The sequence below is a fragment of the Amia ocellicauda genome, chromosome 8 (genome assembly GCF_036373705.1).
Source record: "Amia ocellicauda isolate fAmiCal2 chromosome 8, fAmiCal2.hap1, whole genome shotgun sequence".
NCBI classification, from domain to species: Eukaryota; Metazoa; Chordata; class Actinopteri; order Amiiformes; family Amiidae; genus Amia; species Amia ocellicauda.
In genome coordinates this window covers 33089332-33108172 of record NC_089857.1, presented here as the reverse complement: position 1 = coordinate 33108172, position 18841 = coordinate 33089332, and the positions used below count along the sequence as shown (strand labels likewise).

Sequence of the window (18841 nt, the reverse complement as noted above, 5' to 3'; positions counted from 1 at the left end):
ACCAGGCACCGCTCATCACCTGGCCAATACCATCCCTGCAGTGAAGCATGTAATTGGTGCCAAAGGTGCTTCAACAAAGTATTGAGCAAAGGCTGTGAATACTTATGTACATGCGCTTTTTTTGTTTTTAATTTTTAATACATTTGCAAAGATTTCAAGTAAACTTCTTTCACGTTGTCATTATGGGGTATTGTTCGTAGAATTTTGAGGAAAATAATGAATGTAATCCATTTTGGAATAAGGCTGTAACATAACAAAATGTGGAAAAAGTGAAGCGCTGTGAATACTTTCCGGATGCACTGTATATAAAAAATATAATTTTAATGGTGGTGCCTTAGCAATTATGTATTAAAGAATTCTTAATGGAGTCCACTAAGGGTCCATTAATTCAGTGCGCATACATGGTCATATTTCACCAAAGACTGGATGAAGATCTTTAATACAAGTTGTTAACCATTTGAGGACTTGTATATGTTACCCTAAGTCTCTATATCTCCGAATGCATTACTACTGCATGACAGTCTTAAAGGCTGACAACTAGTAATCTCTTTTGACACGATGGGTTCCAAAAATGCACACCTGATTAGTCAACACAGGGTTTAATCCTGAAACTGGTTTTACTTAACCATAAAATGGTTAAAAATCCCAAAACAATAACAAAGAGAGGAAACAAAACAAACTTGGAAAGAGAGAGTTGCCTTGCATATAATAACCCCATGATAAATGAACAGTATCTGTGAGTATGCAGGTCGTTATTTACATTTAACAGGTAGAAGATATGTGTGGATGTTAAAAATAAAGGGAGCCACAATAAGCATGGCAAATTATCACAGGTCGCTGGCAAATAGTGTTTCATTAAAGGGCTCTGTTCCAGTAGGTGCACTAAAGCAATTCGTTATATATTAATTGATCTCCGCCTCTGGGCAAACGGAAGCATGGATCCTAACAGGTGCCTTAATTCTAGAAAATGTGTTCTAATTGTTTGTTTGTGGAACAAATGAAGAAATATCTTGGGGGCAAGGCCAGTCCTCAGGTGGTGTACGTGAATAGATTAGTGATGTGATTGGATATGACATACATATTTGTTACAATCTAATCAAGAAACTGCCCAGTGAAGCAGAACAGATATTAATTAGCAAAGCGCAGTGTATTGCATTAGACCATCAGTTTCACTTTCATTGCTACCTTATTAGATTTTTTTTAAAAATTACTATTATAATTATTTATCTTTTAAAGAAAAAAAAAAACCTCTGCTTTGAAAGTTTTTTTTTTTTATACTATAAAGCTGTTATTTATAATATATAAAATTACTGCTTTTTGAAATGTACGGTTTCAAAGCTTTAGAGCATCTAAAGTTATTTTTTTTGTTATATTGTTTTATAATAGTTTTGAGTACTGTCTTCTCAAGGTAATATGCATTGAGAGAGACAGAGGTATGATTTTCTGGTGGCAATTAACCCATTACTATGACTACTGTTGCTCTGCATGAGCAGTTTACAGTAGGCCTATTCCCATGACAGCTCTTGTAGAGTTGCTTTCTGTGGTGCTCTTATGCTTCCGAGATGATATTGCAAGAAAACAACTTGCAGCTTCAGAAAGCAAATCCTGTGCAAATGATTTGATATATCTAAGCTTGCACATTTATTTCTGATTACTATATTAGATGCAGTTAAGTTTGAGTATGTCATTAAGAAAATATTTAAGCTTGAGACCGAGCAAGGGAATCTGATCATTTGTGGATATTTGTATACCAAATATTCTTCAAATCGGCACACTACCTTCCTCTTCATCAAAATAAGGGGACGTGTTAAGTTGTACTACATAGTGAGCAAGAAATGTAAAACATGAGTAAAGTGGTTTGAATAATATGAGATGTGCTGCAATTTATCCAAGCTGAAGTCAGGAACCAGAATTCTAATTGAAGTAGACAACTGTCTGCAGGGAACAGAGAGATGGAATAAGATTCCACTGCCATGTTATTCCCATTTGCAAGACAGACTTGCAGCCTAATGCCGTTTCTGCTAGTAGTTCCCATGATGAGTGAATCAAGGAGGGCCTGAGAGATTTATAGCTGTTGTAAGGAAATTAGCCACATGATAAATATGAACACATGCTTGGACATTTATATTTCATAAAATGGTTAAATATAGCTGTCCTTTATTACAGATCTGTCTATCTCAAATACTATGTAGAATGACAGCAAATAAATAAAATGAATAGTAATTATAATATATCCTATTTAAATTTGTGTTCCTCTTAAAGAGCAAGATTTAACTCATGTCACCTGGTTAACTGTAGAGTATAGATGTTTTTGGCAATTCTTGCTTGAATCGTGACTTTCTGTGGAGCTGAGGAAGTCAAAGTTAACATATTTGCCTGGGAAAGATATCTGAATGTATGGCTATAAAACGAGCCAGATCAAGAGTCGTACTGTGCCATGCTTAATTAGTCCCCTAAGCAGCCCTTTTCAGCAGCAAACATTTGCTTAGCTCTCCCATTTTGTCATTAATGGATTATGAGGAGATTATCATTCCTTTATTTTTATAGTTAGTGTACACTGTAGTTCCTCCATAAATTAACAGAAAATTCAATCCAATTATTTCTAAATAAAGTACAATATTTCCATACAGAAGTTGTGGTGATCGGTCTGTGCTGTGTGTATGTTTTGATTGCCCTAACATCTTATGCAGAGGAGGTGCAAATTTGAAATATGGGATCTGAGCGTTTAATTTTTCAGAAATGTTGGACAGCTCCATTCCTTATTGTATGTAACGACTTCTACTTTAACAACTCACAGTATATTTTTTAATAATGGAGTTGTTTTCTATTAAATCCTAGAAGATCCTAGAAGAGGTATCTAGGTTTACATCTATGACAAACTACTGCTTTGGTGCAAATTCTGTTCCTTGGAAATGAATGCAAATTGTAAAGAGGCAATTTTTCAAGGAAGCCCCATTCCAGCAGGACTGATGTATTCAAACGATAATGAATACTGAATTAGCAAAATAGCCATGGCCAGCGCAATTCACTGAGGTCCTTGTGGCAATGGCTATTCAGCTAATTCTCAGTTGTGCATTTGGGGCTAAATCAAATTTGATACGATTAGCTCCAGCCAGCTGATATATTGAGGGCAACAATGAATCTTCTCATAAGCAGAACAGGCAGACACTGGACACATGCATCATAGCTCAGGAAAGTCTCAAAAGAAAGCCCTCACTAACAGACTGGTGATTAAAATAATACATTTGTTAGGGTTGTTTTTTAAGCTACTGTCATGTTTCTGGGTTATCATGCTGTCCTTTTCCATGTGTATTTATTTATCTATTTATTGTTTTAATATGTAATGATTAGAACATATTACATTTTCAGGTAATTGCCCTGAAATGTTGTATTAAATATAAAAGGAGACCATTTCTAATGTATTCTTCATTGTATCCTTCTATAAGTTAAGCATTTGGAATTAAACTGTTTTTGTTTAATTTTTTTTAAAGTAATATAGGTACGTTTCTTTACATAACAAGCAGGTTTTTGTAGGGTATCTATGATGAAGCACAGAATACAGGGTTCACCACACTTCATTACAACCAAAATAGAAAATGAAAGTTACTTTTTGATTTAAAAGTAAAGTTTACCTGTAGATGACCTCAGATTGCAATAAGATTTGGAGATATGGATACCAAACACACTTTGTACAAAACCTGTATATGATATTCCTAGGAGATGGGTTTATTTTTATTTATTTATTTATTTATTTATTTATTTATTTATTTATTTATAATATTAATAATAATTCATTTGGTGAATACTATAGATCCACCTCAGATATAGATTTGGTTGACATCCATAACCACACAATTTGAAAATGTTTGTTCTAATAAGGGAATAAAGGGGAATCACAATTCATGGTTTAAAAGTTCTTGACAAGACGGTTCATTTGAGCGTCCTTCCTGTTTTATTTTTATAAACTTCTCTTAGAGTGATTCAGCGTGTTGTGAGCTGGACTGGTGACAATGCAGTCAATGTGTTAAATTGGTTAGACAAATGTAATAATAGAAAAGGGCATAAAGGTCTTTGGTGCCAGCATTCCATGTCTTGTCAAAATTCTGCGGTCACTTCATGTGCCTTTTCTCGATTTTAACTTTAGAAATACTATGCTAAAGCCTCAAACAAAGGCGTCAAATACAAAGATCAAAATACTTTTCTAAAGTAAATACAGTTTCTAAAAAAAACAACCTAAAATTTCCATACCAGATAACCTTTGACTTGGAAAACATGTCACTATTATAATATCCTCATTTTGTGCATTTTCTCTCTTTCTCTCTCTCTCTCTCTCTCTCTCTAAACCCTTGGGTATTCACTGTATGCATTTCAATTACTTGCATACAGCTTAACAGGGGGGAAAAAAAAATCTGTTTAATTGACAGCTCTGGGAAAGGGATCAAATAAGATTTTTAATGTAGTGGGCTTTAAAGTTGATTTGCTCAGTTGACAGACACTTGGCCTTTTGAAAGGCAAAACAAAATCAGAAACAGTACACTATCCAATAATGTGAAAGAGTGGGGAAAAAGCGGGTCTCCATGGTAACAAAGCCGCTTTCTCCCTGGTCTCCTAAGAAGTGCCCTAGAAGCAGATGTCTGAATTGAGGAGCTGTTTCTGACCCCTTTAACATAAACAAATAACTTCTAGGCAGGTGTTGGAAATAATATGGAAATCCTATTAGGAGGCCTTGGCTTTCTGTCAGTCATGGAGCCCCATGTCACAAAAGACCAGGGGAGGCCTTCTCAGTAAGAGTTTATTTGTGCTTAGGGGTTAGATTGCCCCCCTCTTTTTTTCTTCTCTTATTCCCTGTAAATAACAGCCTCTCTATGTATCCCTTTCTCCCACAAAGTTTTCATTGTGCTTCAAGTTTATACTTTTATCATTTTTTGTTTTTGTTTAGTTTTTTCCTTGCTTTTCCTCCTTAATGCCAGATGGTAAGTCAACAGTTGAGGCATGCCACTGTTCTGTAAGGTGCTCTCGCTCTGCCTCCCCTGACAGCCTCACCCCTGCCAGACCAGTCTAGTCCTGTTTGATCCTGCTCATGAGGACATGGTATAGAATTAATTATGGTCTGAAGCCTTACTGGTCTTATTACGACCTGCAACGGTGATTTAAATGGTTGTATTTTGTCAATAGTTGTGCCATCCTAGGTAGCCTGTTTTAGTAGTTTTTCATAAATAATGTCCTTAAAATTACAAGCTAATTGGTGCTTTAGGGGACTTTTTGAATCGCAGGATATTAAATTTAATATTCAGCTATAAGAAACACATGATGAATGTCTTTCATTACAGTAACGTGGAAAAAAAAAAAAAAAGTCGAATGAGAATTATCACTAACGGACACATCAGGAATTGACTAACGTCTGGTTTTGTGTGTTTGTATATGCATGGATGGATGCATCTGTTTTATATATTGGAGGACTAATATAGAATTTCTATGTATATCGTATCTTCAGTACTATGCCCCTTGGAGATGTATTGATTTTTATTTATTTTTATCCCCCCCCCTTTGAAATCCCTCTATTGCTGAAGAAAAAAATTAAAATAAAATCAGAACATATTGTGTAGCTGCACCTTCTCTATGGTTCAGTGGTGAAAGACATCTAAGCCATGCCATATTGTGAGGATAATGTAGACGAATTTTGACCTATGTAGCATTGCTGGGTGCCATGCATTTCTATATTTTACTTTAATAAGGTTTAAAGATAGCAGTAATTTCACTAGGGCTAAATCAAAGTTTCCATAGCTTTTGAAATGCATAAAGAGATTTTTCAAATGTGTTTTTATTCTGCCGCTTGTCAGTTTTTATCCTCCCTAATAACAAAATAATCATACACAAGCATTTTGCCTCTAGTCTTCCACAGCCATAAGATTTTGCTTTTGAATGAATATATTGCGTATGGTAAGCCTGCCTCTGTTACAGGAAGCTAATTCTCTTTAAGACCTGGTTTAGCACCCTATCTTCATAGCAACCGGTTCAAGCCGCTGAAGCGTTTAATTGCTGAAGGATGATTTTTCTTTATCCATATGATTTTTAAACATGCCCTTTCCTTTTTTTTCATGAGCCAGTGGTAGTTAGTAAGTAAGTGGGTCCCCCATTCAGTACCTCTGACCCCCTAACCTCCACCTTCAGCTTAATGTTAGGGCTTTGATAAGGAATTTAAAATGAATTATTTTAAACCATTCCAGTTGAAAAGACCTCGACACAATAGCAATTACCATACCCTCCCCCTTTGCACCTCATATTTTTTGTTGTCATCTCCTTTCTGCCTATTGTTGTTCGGAGGAATTGCATAGCAATGCTCTTTATTAAAGCTCTGCGGGTTAAATGTGGATAAACGCAGAACAAGGCTCCTGAAAGCCTCACTATTATCAAGCAGCATTTCTCGGACTATAGTCCCTGAGATGCACTTCATAAAGCCAATAAAACGCACACTGGTGGTCTACCGTTGCCCTAGCAACGGACCACAGGGCACGGCGTATGTGAAATGCATGAACATCTGTGAATTAATCTCTTTAGTTTATTCTTTTTTCTCTGCACTGATTGGGCCACTCTGGCTTGTGTCTGTGACATTGCGTGAGGAGGGATAAGCTGGAGAGTTCCCCAGGGCCCTGCCCTAAGTGGTTGGCGGAATGGAAAAGTGAAGTGAGATTTATCCAGGCAGCGCTTTCAGAGGTTGAGGGATTTAGCCTGACAGCACTCTCGGTGGGATGTTATTAGCTTACTTTCTGCTACAGCGGGGAAATGAATAGAAAATTTTCTAGTAAATCTAGGCATTAGTGAAGGTTTTATTGGTCTGTCTGGCAAAAAAAAAAATATATATATATATATATAGTCAGGATAAATTTATAAATAATGGCTTTTGTTCTTTATTTGAATCTTTTTTATTATTATTCTAGTTCCCTCTGTCTGTCCAGACTAGTCGCATCCAGCTGTTCAAGCTGCGTTTGAAAGACTGTGTCTTTGTTAGGAGCTGCTGTTTGTTTGTTTGTTTATTTATTTTGCCCTCCATATTTTGTTGGTATTTCCACTCTGAGGTGCTCTACCTCCAGGGCTGTGTTTGTAAATGAGAGGCTCGCTGTCACTGGACCACCCCAATGAAATATTTTAACCCTCTCCTTCTCTCTTGTATGACCTTTCATTCTCTTGTGCAGCAAAGCAGGAGTAAAGAGTCTTTGCTGCCTACAAATCAATCTGCCATTATAACTCAAGCACACTCTCTGTGGCAGTCCCCAAAGATGGCTACTGACAGATGTTTTCAGTTCTGCAGCTGTAAACATCTGTTGTGGGAGTTTTTGGAAGGAAGATTTAATTAAATAATAAATAAAAACCTGCTGTTGAAATGTATAGCATCCTCTTTAGAAATTCATACTGCCTGCATGTCCTCTTTATGTATTCAAATTTTTGTGAGTGTGCTGTAATGGTGTGTTACTACATTTTATTTTTATTTTTTTCTTCTTCATAAAATCAGGAGGTGGCTCTATGCTGAGCTACAGTAGGAGCTCTGGGAGGTAGGACTGTGATGAATGAGGTTGTTAGGCACAGTGGTCCATGAGAGCTGACCTGACAGTGCAGGGCAAATTGGGATACATTAAAGGAACATAAATAAATAAATAAATAAATAACGGTAGGAGACGAAACAAAGTTTCAGGCTGAATCAAGCAATACCTTAGTCATATATAGTTATATGAGAGCGAGGAGTGTTCCGTGTCACGCTTTCCACATCAACATCCATCCACACTGCTGCTCATAAACCCATGCACAGTTCAGACCCACGACTTCTGAACACAAATAAAATATAATGCGTGTTGTGAAGATAGATTTTAATAGGTTTTTTTATCAGAGGCCCGTTTTGAGGCCAGTTTTTTACTGACTTAAGTATGCAAAAATATGCATCTGAGTTGAAACTTGCATTGTTATAGGGAAGCCTAGTATTAGGATTATTTGTATGTATTTTTGATTGTTTTGGAATATGTATTGATGCCTGTGAGGTACTGTACAATCAGAAATGTGTGCATAAACTACATTTCAGCAAAATAGAATCAATATTTAGTTTTATTTGGAACTCATTTTACCATATTTCCGTAGAGCTTTAATATAGCTGCATGTTTGTCCCTTTTATAGCTGTTCTTTTTTTCTCTGACAAAATACCAGATTAACAGTAACACAGGCACCCCATGCCACTGTGCCTCTAGCGATAGAATATATTTGAATATTTCAATTGATACTAGTGTCAATCAAATCGCAACATGTTGCTGATCATTTTTCTTGTGAGAAGAAATGAAACGAGGGTAGAATGAATGGTTCTAGAGAGAATTGTTTAATTACGGAGCATTGTACTTTCATGGAAAAAAAAAACCACGTTATAAATGATGGTTAATTACAAAGGTACCTAGCCAACACATATAAGATCGAGTATTCCTAATATGTTATTAGTTTTTACAAAGAATTGCCCCAAGTGATACATGTTATAATTAACGCATGTATTTGTGGATTGTTTGCAATGCTTAAATGCATTCTCTATTGTTGATTTGAAATTTTGCAGATATTTAACACTTTGCCTGTTAACAGCAACAGCTGGAAAGAGTACATGATGGAATAATTATTTGAGGAACTTGTGAAATATTTAAAATTGCCATGCAGACCTAGGAAAATGTTATCTTCCTCTCTCCAGAACCTTTTACTTTGTTCTAAGAGGTGTTTTAGTCAGTGCTATGTTTTTTTTTTTTTTTTTTTTTAATCCTGTGTACATTTTGTAATCATTCTGACTGTACTGATAAAATACAAAATGCAGCTAATCGGTCAAATGAACGAGCTGAACTCAGTGTAAAAGTCTGCCTGCTGGGTCTTTTTCATGACATTTTCTCTCGGGACATAAGTCACAAGTTTCTTATTATACACATACAAACAGCACAAATGTAGATAGTCTGCTGTTAAATATTTATTTCTAAAAGAGTAGATTAGATTCTCAGGGTGTTAATACGTTTTATGAATATCTTGGAGTGTGACCAAGAAAAGATGTAGCATCTCTTAATCTATCTGAAAATGTTCTCCTGGCAGGTATGGTAAATATCCATTACTTTCCAAGCAATAATTCATATAAGGACAGGTTACCATAAACACAAGGCCTGAAATATGTTTGCACTCTACTATATACCAGACATTTCAACCTGTTGTTTACTAACTGCAGTGCTGTGAATAATTGTTAACCTTACATTTTCCAAAGCAACATCTTTGAAGTAGAGTATAAAGTCACCTTTATTTTTTTCATACATTTCTTCATATATTTCATTTGAATTCTCTACGTTTGTGTCATTCCTGTTTTCATTCTTTGACAAAACCAAACTGAATATTTATACAAAAATCTTCAGTTCACTTTTGTATGAATGGATTCTGGCAGCAGTAATTAAGCACAGTTTTGTTATAATGGTAAAACTAATATAGCTCAAAGTACATCTCTATCAGATGGTGATTAAACTATGTAAATAATACAGGGACTCTGGGTGTCTGGCATTTTTTCTCATGCTTTATGTTAACCTTGTGAATATCAGGCTTTTATTTTTTTAAATACAGATAGTTTATTAACTTATCTAAGAAATAGCTAAGCGTCTAGACTACTATGCTGTGAGATATGCATTTCAGTAGAAGACAAACAAACAAACAAAAGATCAATTAACTAGAAATTGATTGCTCTCTTTAAAATGGATTAAACAATTTTAACATTCAATCTAGTGCAATATAGTCACATTTTCTGGTGCTCAAATACTAAAAAGACTTGTAAGTACTAACATAAACAAACAAGCTGCATCTGTTGTCTATATTTATACAGCATATGTGCATGACACTGTAGCTAAATATAATTGTCCATTTCAACAATAAGAATGATAATAAGGGCTTTTACATACAAGTGCATCTAAACTCAGACTGTAGTTTACAATACTTCACAGCAGTGGGAGCATGAGGAACGTCTCAATATTGTACTTCTTCAGATGTTCGAGAAATGATTCATATGCAGACAACTGCTTATTCTTGCCCCCATCAATGACATTTGCCATTTGTTGACCTCTTACAGCATTACAGATTTCATCAAGGGAGGAATATTCCAAATCTGTTAAGAGTCTGGCTTTGAGAAAGGCGATCTTCCCACCTGCGCCTCGGCAGTGATGATTTGGAAAGCTGCTGCCCTCCCTAGTCAACTTTCAGCTCACTCCCCCCCCGAACCCAAGCTGGCAGTGTTAAATTGCAGTGGGTTGACAGATAAACAGAGTGCACCGTCACCTCGCTGACTATTTTACAGTTGCGTCTTAATCATTTTTATTTTCTTTGGTCTAACAACAGTATGTGGAGGCTTTTGGTTCAGTTTCCTTCCACAGCATGTGCCCCCCAACCCCCCACACTCTTTCAAATTGCCGATAGACTTACATTAACCTCTAGCCGCCACACAACAATCCCTTGTAAGAAGGAACATTAAGAACAAGCACCGGTGAGCGGTTCACAGGCAGCCGACCCTAAAACTAACACGCACACACTCCCTCTGTGCTTGAGTTATCCTGTGAATTTGCTGAAACAATAGCATTTCCTGCTCCAGAGAGTTTACAGTGACAGTATTGACCCACGCAGCTATTGGGTTTCACTCCCTTTGTTGACAGTGCTGTCAGTGAAAACAGTCTGAACATGGATTGAGCAGCTGGGTGGATAATTGTGGGGATTTAGCTTTGGTGCCATTAGACCTGCTGTTTGTGCTGCTTGTTTGCTCTTCCTTTTGTCGGGTTGTTGACAAAGGCATTAGATACAAATGGGAACAAACAAAAGGCTGAGATAACAGGAGTGCTTGACAATAACAGTGATTGCTATTGAAGGAAAAGGAGGACACACATATAGGTAATTTCAGAAGTGTTGCAGGACTCTGAAACAAGGAAGGTGTTGAAGGGTATGTTTGCATACCCTTTTTGGCTTCTTTCTCGTTTTATTGCTTGGTACATACAGTGCTTTCCTTGCTTGATTTGCAATAGAGGAAGATGTGTATGTGTTACTTTTATATGCATCTTATGTTCTGGTCCACCTGAGCTATGCTCTATATGTCATCCTTATCTTTTTCCCACAACAGTCTAGAAGAACTTAGATATTTGCCAGTTTTTCATGCATTCCTTCCCCATTAATGTAACACAATCGAATCCTAGTGACTCTCACTTTGGCAGTATATACATTGTCAACAATGGTTAATAATGTTAATTAATATTACTAATTATAGTTTTCCCAACATAAGCTTAAAAAATGCACTCTAAATAAGGTTATAAATCATTGCTATACATTGATGGTCTTTTTTTATTTATTTTATTGTCACAATCATAATAGAAACTTGGGCTTAATATTAAAGAATGTATTTAAATAATTTTGCCAAACCTGGTACAATTACTCGAATCTCCTTTGTTAAAAAAAAAAAAAAATAGCAGCTGTTAACGGTTTCTGACAGCTTAGTGCTGTCTTTACATGTTACCAAGTGATCAGAAGTCATAATTGCGGGGTTATTTGCATAGTTGTCATAATTTTTGATGCGCCCTGTAAATGTATATGTGTTTGTGGATACATTTTTCTGATGCCTTTTTTTCTAGACAACTCGCATACAATTTGTTGTTGCTTTTAAAGTACAGTACACTTTCTATTAAAAGTGCATTAAGTCACGAATTGAAACTTATGGCTCAAGTGCATGCATTATGAAACCCTACATTATAATTCACATTAGACATTTAGAAATAGAAACCTGCAGCGATACAGAAATCACATAATACGTTTTAGAAATCTCTTGTGGCACACGCATCATGTGTGTTTTAAATTAACTGTGCAACCCGAAACTTAACAAAATCAATAAACCATTCTGCACAGAGTAAGATGGGAAGTACAAACATTTGTATGCCTTTTGTATTTGTAATAGTTAGGCTGCTTGTTTTGTGTTCAAGGTGATGGATGAAATTCCAAAATATTCATTTATATATAAATGTTAGTGACTCGGATTGTTAATTTCAGGGGCTTTGCAATTCAGATATGACTAATAGTTTTGTGTTTGGTTCAGAATGAAATCTGCTTAGTTGGTTGGTCACTTCAATCTGAATAGCACTGTTATGAGCATCTTGGAATATTGGAGCACAAGTGAAATAGCGCTATAGGGCATGTCCCGTCTAAAACTTCTAGCAAAACAACCAACCCAGGGCTCTTTCAGTGTGGTTTTCTAGTATGTTATTAGATGCTCTGCAGTGTGGATGCTTACCATGCTAAATTCCTTTAACCCTGGATAAAGCGGCTAATGCAGTTTAAATACATAGGAGATGGTTTCTTAATAATAGTAACTGAATCTGGACTCCAGGGAGGGTGAATTTAACTGTCCATGAACATGCTTCATATATCTTTGCCTGGAAAAAACAAGAATTATGTCACATGCTCTTCCATGAGCCTGATCTTCCGTAATGCCAGTATCATATAAGGGAAATAACATAACACTTCTAAGAACATGACATTATAATTATTTCTAGGAAAAGCTTAGCCAATTAGAAGGCTCCATTGTTACCTACTGTTTTAATAATTTAACATGAAGATTCTGGAACATTCGATTTAGGAAATACAAGTCAGGCAATTTAGCCTTTCTGTCATAGGCAATTATAGCACTGATTTAAAAAAAAAAAAAAAAAAAATCCGTAACATTTTGAAACCGTTCATTGATGAATCGTCACTCTCCTATATTTTTGTATTTGTGCCCTGTTAAAGGATGAGGAAGTTGCAAGGGTAGAGCTGAAGTTTGCTAGTTGATGCTGAATGTAGTCAGTACTACACTTATACAGCAGTAGTCCATGGCTATTAAGAATAAATCAGATTTGGGCCCTTCCCTCGGGGTGTTCAGGCTGAGCGAAGCCCAGTAATTGCTTTCAATCGCTGTCTGCAAGAACGAGGCAGGTCGCAGATAGCACAAGAAAAATGTTCCCATGGTGTTTGCGACCTACATTTGAAGGAGGGGGTGTGGGGGGGAATGGCGTCTACGTGATAGAAGCTCTGTGTGTGGACCGTTTTGTGCTGTGTGGCATTATTATCTAAGGAGCCATTTCCCTTGGGGTCGTCTGTCTCCCAGAGCTAACCATTTTACAGCCTGTAGCTACACAGTCGTACCAAGACTGCTACTGCCGCGGTTTGATTTCACTCTGTCTAGCTGACTTACTGACTGGATTTCTTCACTGCTTTTCTTCAATAACATAGACCAGATTTTAAACCATGTCAGTAAATCAATAGAAAATGGCAATATAGGTGACCCTCTGTGATTGTATCCCATTTTTTTGTATTATTCTTTGTATTTTTGTATTTTTTTTTTTATACAGCATATATCTCAGAATTGTATTTTGCTCATGTTTAGAAAGTGTGCCTTTGATTTTGTGTTTTGAGAGTGAGGCTTTATGACAAGGGCATTAAGGTTATATAAAGTAATTGATTTAGTAATATAAGCTATTGACTGATAATGTGAAACCCATTGTGCACCTTCAATTCTCCATTGTCATGACTTTCCTCAGTGCTCTTTCATCTTACCATTTTCTATAACTCCTACTTGCCCTACAATTATTAGGCTTTTCAAAGGCATGGTCAAGAGGGCCTGTCATATTGAAAGCTTTCGGTTTCATTCTTTACTTACCTTAAAAAGCAAAGAAGTTGAAAGAAGCTGTAAACAGGCAAGAAAATATGAGGAATATGTATTATAGTCTTTGTGTTTGGCAGAGTTCCAGAAAAACAGTAGTCAAGCAGCACCTGAGTCTGTCATTATGTAATTAAATTAATTTAGATTCATGTTAATGAAAGATTTACACGAGGGTTTAATTTATGGGCTTATTACTTTGTTGAAGGTTAATGGGTACGTGTATTGTGAGTGATTTTAATGTCCCGATTTCTGGTTTTGCTTGGCAGCACTTCAGCTGTTACTTAAAAAAAATGAAGAAGGAAAAAAAACAGCTTATACTATTTGTTTTGCACTTATTTTTCAGGGATAGAGCAACGTTATATGCTCTGCCATTTTGCTTTGACATTTGTATTGCTTTATATTCATTTTTGTCTTATTTTTCTCCACCTACCTTATCTCCTTGACATATTACTGTTTTTATTAAATATCAAGCTTAGCAGAAGATACTTATTTACTGTATTTCATGATTTATGCAGATCCTTTTTCATACAAATCTATAAATTCCTCTCTGGTCAGTTTGTGTTGCCAAAGGAAAAAAAAAAGATTGCCTTTCTTGGCTCTAAGCATTTGGGATCTTAAAGCAGAGATGCTTTTTAAGTGTTACAAATGGACACTTTTAGTAAGCCCTAACAATAATATAGATGTTTTGTGTAGTGTCAAAGTGAAGTGAATAAAAGCTACATACATTCCGAACCATGGATTTATAAAATAACATTATAATCCGAGGAGGCATACAATTAATTTGCACGTTCATTAATACTCAACTCGCAGAGGGAAGGTGATCTTTGGTGAAAAGATTTGGTGGTGTAAAGCAGATGATAATGTACTCCCTAATTTGAATTTGATCCTAATAACCTACCATGTAAATTAATTTTAACTAGTAAAAAGAAGGAAAAAAACACTGAAATGTAATGTATGTGTGTTCAGTGTGTTCAGATTGAACCTTACATGTATTCCTGTGTGATGGGGAATAGGGATTTAAAACTATATATTCTGTATGTGTATATGTATATATTTATCAAATCTACCTGCACCAAGAGGCATAGCGGACTGCAACTCTAGAAATTCTGTGCATTCAGTCATGACAGAACAGAATTGGAGGCCAACCTATCCGCATGGAAGCGGACAGGGGTTGAACTACAGACCCTGGTGTCATCAGTTTTAAACTGTAACTAAATCAGCTGCTCAGACACATAGTTATGTATATATATTTATGGAGCATTAAATTCTCTTTGCCTTTGTTTTAGAAAAGTAAAACAAACAATCACTAATCACAACCTGCTTCCTGGCTGTGTTTTTCTGTAAGGGTTTCAAAGCGTTTTTTCCCCATCACAGAGATACTCTGATGGCCCCCTACCTGGAATGCAGCTCGGCTGGAGGCAGTGTCTGTTGGCACATGGCCCAATTAAACACTGTCAGCTTCCACAGTAATTAACTCCTTTATCAGGCTCAGAGGAAAGTGAGGAGTGTAGCTTTATTAGGCAGCTAAATCAGAGCTTCGCTGGGTGCTGAGGCCAAGCCACTCACTGTCACTTGAACTCATCAGGGAAGACCGCATGGGGTCATTGCATGAGACCAGAGCGCCTGCAACCACAGTCTTGGGCACGTGGAGTCTCCTCATTTCCCAGCTATCTGCAAACATTGTGTGACATAAGTTGTACGGTATCCATATTTTTGTATAGGTTTAAAAAAAAAATATATATATATGCGAGTCGTTGGCATTGTTCACTTGAAAAACTCTTTGGTATCAAGTTATATTCAGTCGGCTAATTCTGTAACCACTTAACTCGGTGAAGGCCTTTAAGTGTATGACAATCAAATGTTTTTAACAGGTGGAAATTTAAAATGCATTGGTTTAATTTTGTTAGTACTACAGAATAACTTTTTGTGCATATTTCTCATCTAATTAGCCAGAAATTCCTTCTTGGACCTGATTTACTGCAGAGTCAAACAGTGTTTTATAATGAGAAAACGCGTACCTGTCACAGAAGATCACAACTCTCTCGGCCTGACTGCTGATTAGTAGAGCAATCTAGTTATCCTTGTGGCTGCACAGCTGGTCATACAAAAATATTCAGCAATGAAGACCTGCATAATCAGCTCTTAATGAGGACAGAATGACATTTTAGCCACTCAAAGTTTAATAAGGATCATTAGAATTTTTCCATTTCGTTTTTAAAAGCTACAGATAGATTTGTTTCCATGTTTTATTTTTTGGTGAAATTAACCCAATTGCACTCTGAGATTATAACCACAAGGAATAAGTAGTTAGCTAGTAGTTTATGGTTTTTCAGAAGTATGGGTGTGGGAACCAAACAAACAAACAAATCTGAATTTTCATTTTCATTTTCAGAGCTCTTCAGTGTCACCGTCGGCCAGTTTCAGAGCCTCAGAGAAACACAGGAACTCCACCGATTATTCCTCAGATAGCAAGAAACAGAAGACAGATGACAAAGATTTGGCAACCCGATATGTAAGTGTCATGGTAAATGAATTTGGTTTTCTGTTGAGGAAGAGAAACCAGACATGTTCCTCGGGTTCGATTTGTCACGTTTGCATTTGTTTTTTTTGGATACTGTAACAAAAAAGACTTGATACAGCAAGCAGACCATAAGATTTTTCTCGTTTTTTTTTAACCTCTTTATTTTAGGACAGTGATGGGGAAAAGAGTGATGACAACTTGGTCGTTGATGTTTCCAATGAGGTAAGTTATATTTACCTTTTAAGGATAAGTATTTTATTTAAAGTTACATAAATGTAAATAGCATCACACTGTAATAAGTTCTAAAATTGTTTGTTATGATGCTGAGGCCTGAGGTAAAGCAGCTATGAGAAATAGCATTTAAGAGGCAGAGTATTTTCTCCAAAACACAGAAAGCAATCATGTGTGAACTTTGGTTTGCCTCATTTTATACAGGACCCTGCATCTCCGAGAGGAAGCCCAGCACATTCCCCCCGTGAAAATGGTCTGGATAAGACCCGGCTGATCAAGAAAGACGCGCCCATAAGTCCTGCTTCTATTGCTTCATCCAGTAGCACACCCTCTTCGAAATCCAAAGAGCTTAACCTTGTGAGTATTTTTTTTTTTTTTTTTACGAAAGTCATTATGTAAAGACTAGGAACCTTATAGCACGACTAACTTTCATGGTTGAAATCCTTTGCATCCTTTTCCCATCATACCAAATGGTCTTTAAAAAGAAAGTGTCTACATTCAGAACATAATGTCAATCAAATGTTCTAATTATATTCCTTTTATTCTTGTCTTGTAATGTTTACATTTTTTAAATGCAGTGTTTCCTTGTTAGACATATAATGATGTATTGCTCTGTGCAGAGTTTATGCTTTACTCGTTTGAAACCAGAAAATCTATCCAATTTGTGTTTTGTGGGAAATATAGGAATACATTAAAGGCAAAATATTAATTCATCTTGATTATTTGAATTTCTAGAATGAGAAATCTACCACTCCTGTGTCAAAATCAAGCACCCCAACTCCACGCTCAGACGCGCCAACTCCAGGCAGTAATTCCACCCCAGGATTGCGAGCTGTACCTGGCAAACCCCCAGGCGTTGACCCATTAGGTAAGAAAAACAGCTCAGTGTTTGCTAAGCTGTGCAGGGTTACAAAGCTACTGGCAGCATGCTCCCCCTGTCTAGTGTTATGCGAACCAGCTTTCCTGGCAGACCTGTCTAGCGTTACAGAAAGCTCAGCTTGCTATAGTTGTACTTAAAAGAATTCAGTGCTATTTAATTAAAACAAGAAAGTGTCGGGTATTGTATGGCTGCTCTCTTGCTTTGCTAGCTTGAATAATGGAGCGGCTTAGCTTTGCAAATTAACTGCCTGTTGGCAGCAGACAATGTCTCCTGCGTTTTCCACAAGGCATTAGGAAACTGTCACCCAAAGAAAAAAAAAAAACCTTTTTTCAGTAAATAGTTTTGAAGGTTATAGTTATAGGCAATTTTCTTGGTTCTAAGAGTCTATGACTTATAAGTTTTTGAATATATATGAAGTTCCGGCTTAAAAATTCTCTTTCAGATCATCAAACAAATTGTCTTTTTTCCAAATAGCCTTTGTTGCCTCCAATGATCAGAACATTAATTTTGTTTGCCAGTGAAGGCAGACTTATCAACCAGGAAGGTTAGAATAGCTCATTTCTGTTGTGCTTTAGATCATTACTTCAACTCCTCTAATGATTTTGAGAATCTTCCCTACTGCTTTCAAGTACTCACAGGAACATTAAACATTTGTGCAGTGTTGCTACACATTACACACAGGACTAATGCTGCCGTACTGCTTACCTCCATCCCATGTTGTAAATGAACCCTGGTTTTATTATTAAAGCCTGTAAGTTTGAGTATACCATCTCACAGAAACATTGGATTCCTTTAATATGTCTTTAATATATAAATTCCCACTAAAAATAAATCAGTTGGGAATAAGGATCACGAGAGACCCTTATTATAACATTGTTTTCCCCAAGGAATCTATTGGGGGTTTTTTCATTACATGTTATGATTCAATCAGCTTTCATTACTTCTATTTTACATGTAGAACCTTATTTAATTTTACTTTTATACATTGTAGTATTAGAATTTGACATTCAGTTCAGGAAGAGTTCATGAGCATAGTTAAAAGTCTGAGCAGAAACCAATGGAAATTATACTCAAGATAGGTAATGCTAACTGTTTATCAGAAGGCAGAAGTGACTTTAATTTTGTTTCTGCTTTCACCTCTTCTGACAGGAGCCGATACCATGACCCTAAATTATGCAAAATGTTGTATTTTTTTTAAGCGCACCCAAGGGCATTGTGCATCCACCAATTGTCCTCAAGAAATTGGGAGAGTTGTGCCGTAAATCTCAAATCCTCTGCCTTCCCTCAGAATGCATACATCCCCCAATTATCTGGGAACTCAGAAGCTTACATTTCAACTAAAGCAAACAGCTGTCATTTGGCTGATGTTCTGTTGCTTTATATGTATTTTAAAATCGATTTATTCAAGGCACTTGGGGGGCGGGGGGCGGGCGGGGGCCGGGGGTGTATTTTGATATGTGCTTTGAAGTCGGTAAATCAAGTGCGTTTCAATTTTCTT

General features: G+C 36.4%; 1 protein-coding gene across 3 annotated transcripts in view; it reads left to right on the top strand.

The window, feature by feature from the left end:
* The window catches only part of LOC136754889 (transducin-like enhancer protein 4), a 70131-nt gene that overhangs the window by 34696 nt on the left and 16594 nt on the right, over positions 1-18841 (top strand). For all 3 annotated transcript variants that reach the window (XM_066711103.1, XM_066711101.1, XM_066711100.1), the window contains 4 exons: positions 16104-16223; positions 16401-16454; positions 16668-16820; positions 17199-17331. In XM_066711103.1, the coding sequence (XP_066567200.1) occupies positions 16104-16223; positions 16401-16454; positions 16668-16820; positions 17199-17331 (460 nt within the window). The remainder of the gene's footprint in view (positions 1-16103; positions 16224-16400; positions 16455-16667; positions 16821-17198; positions 17332-18841) is intronic.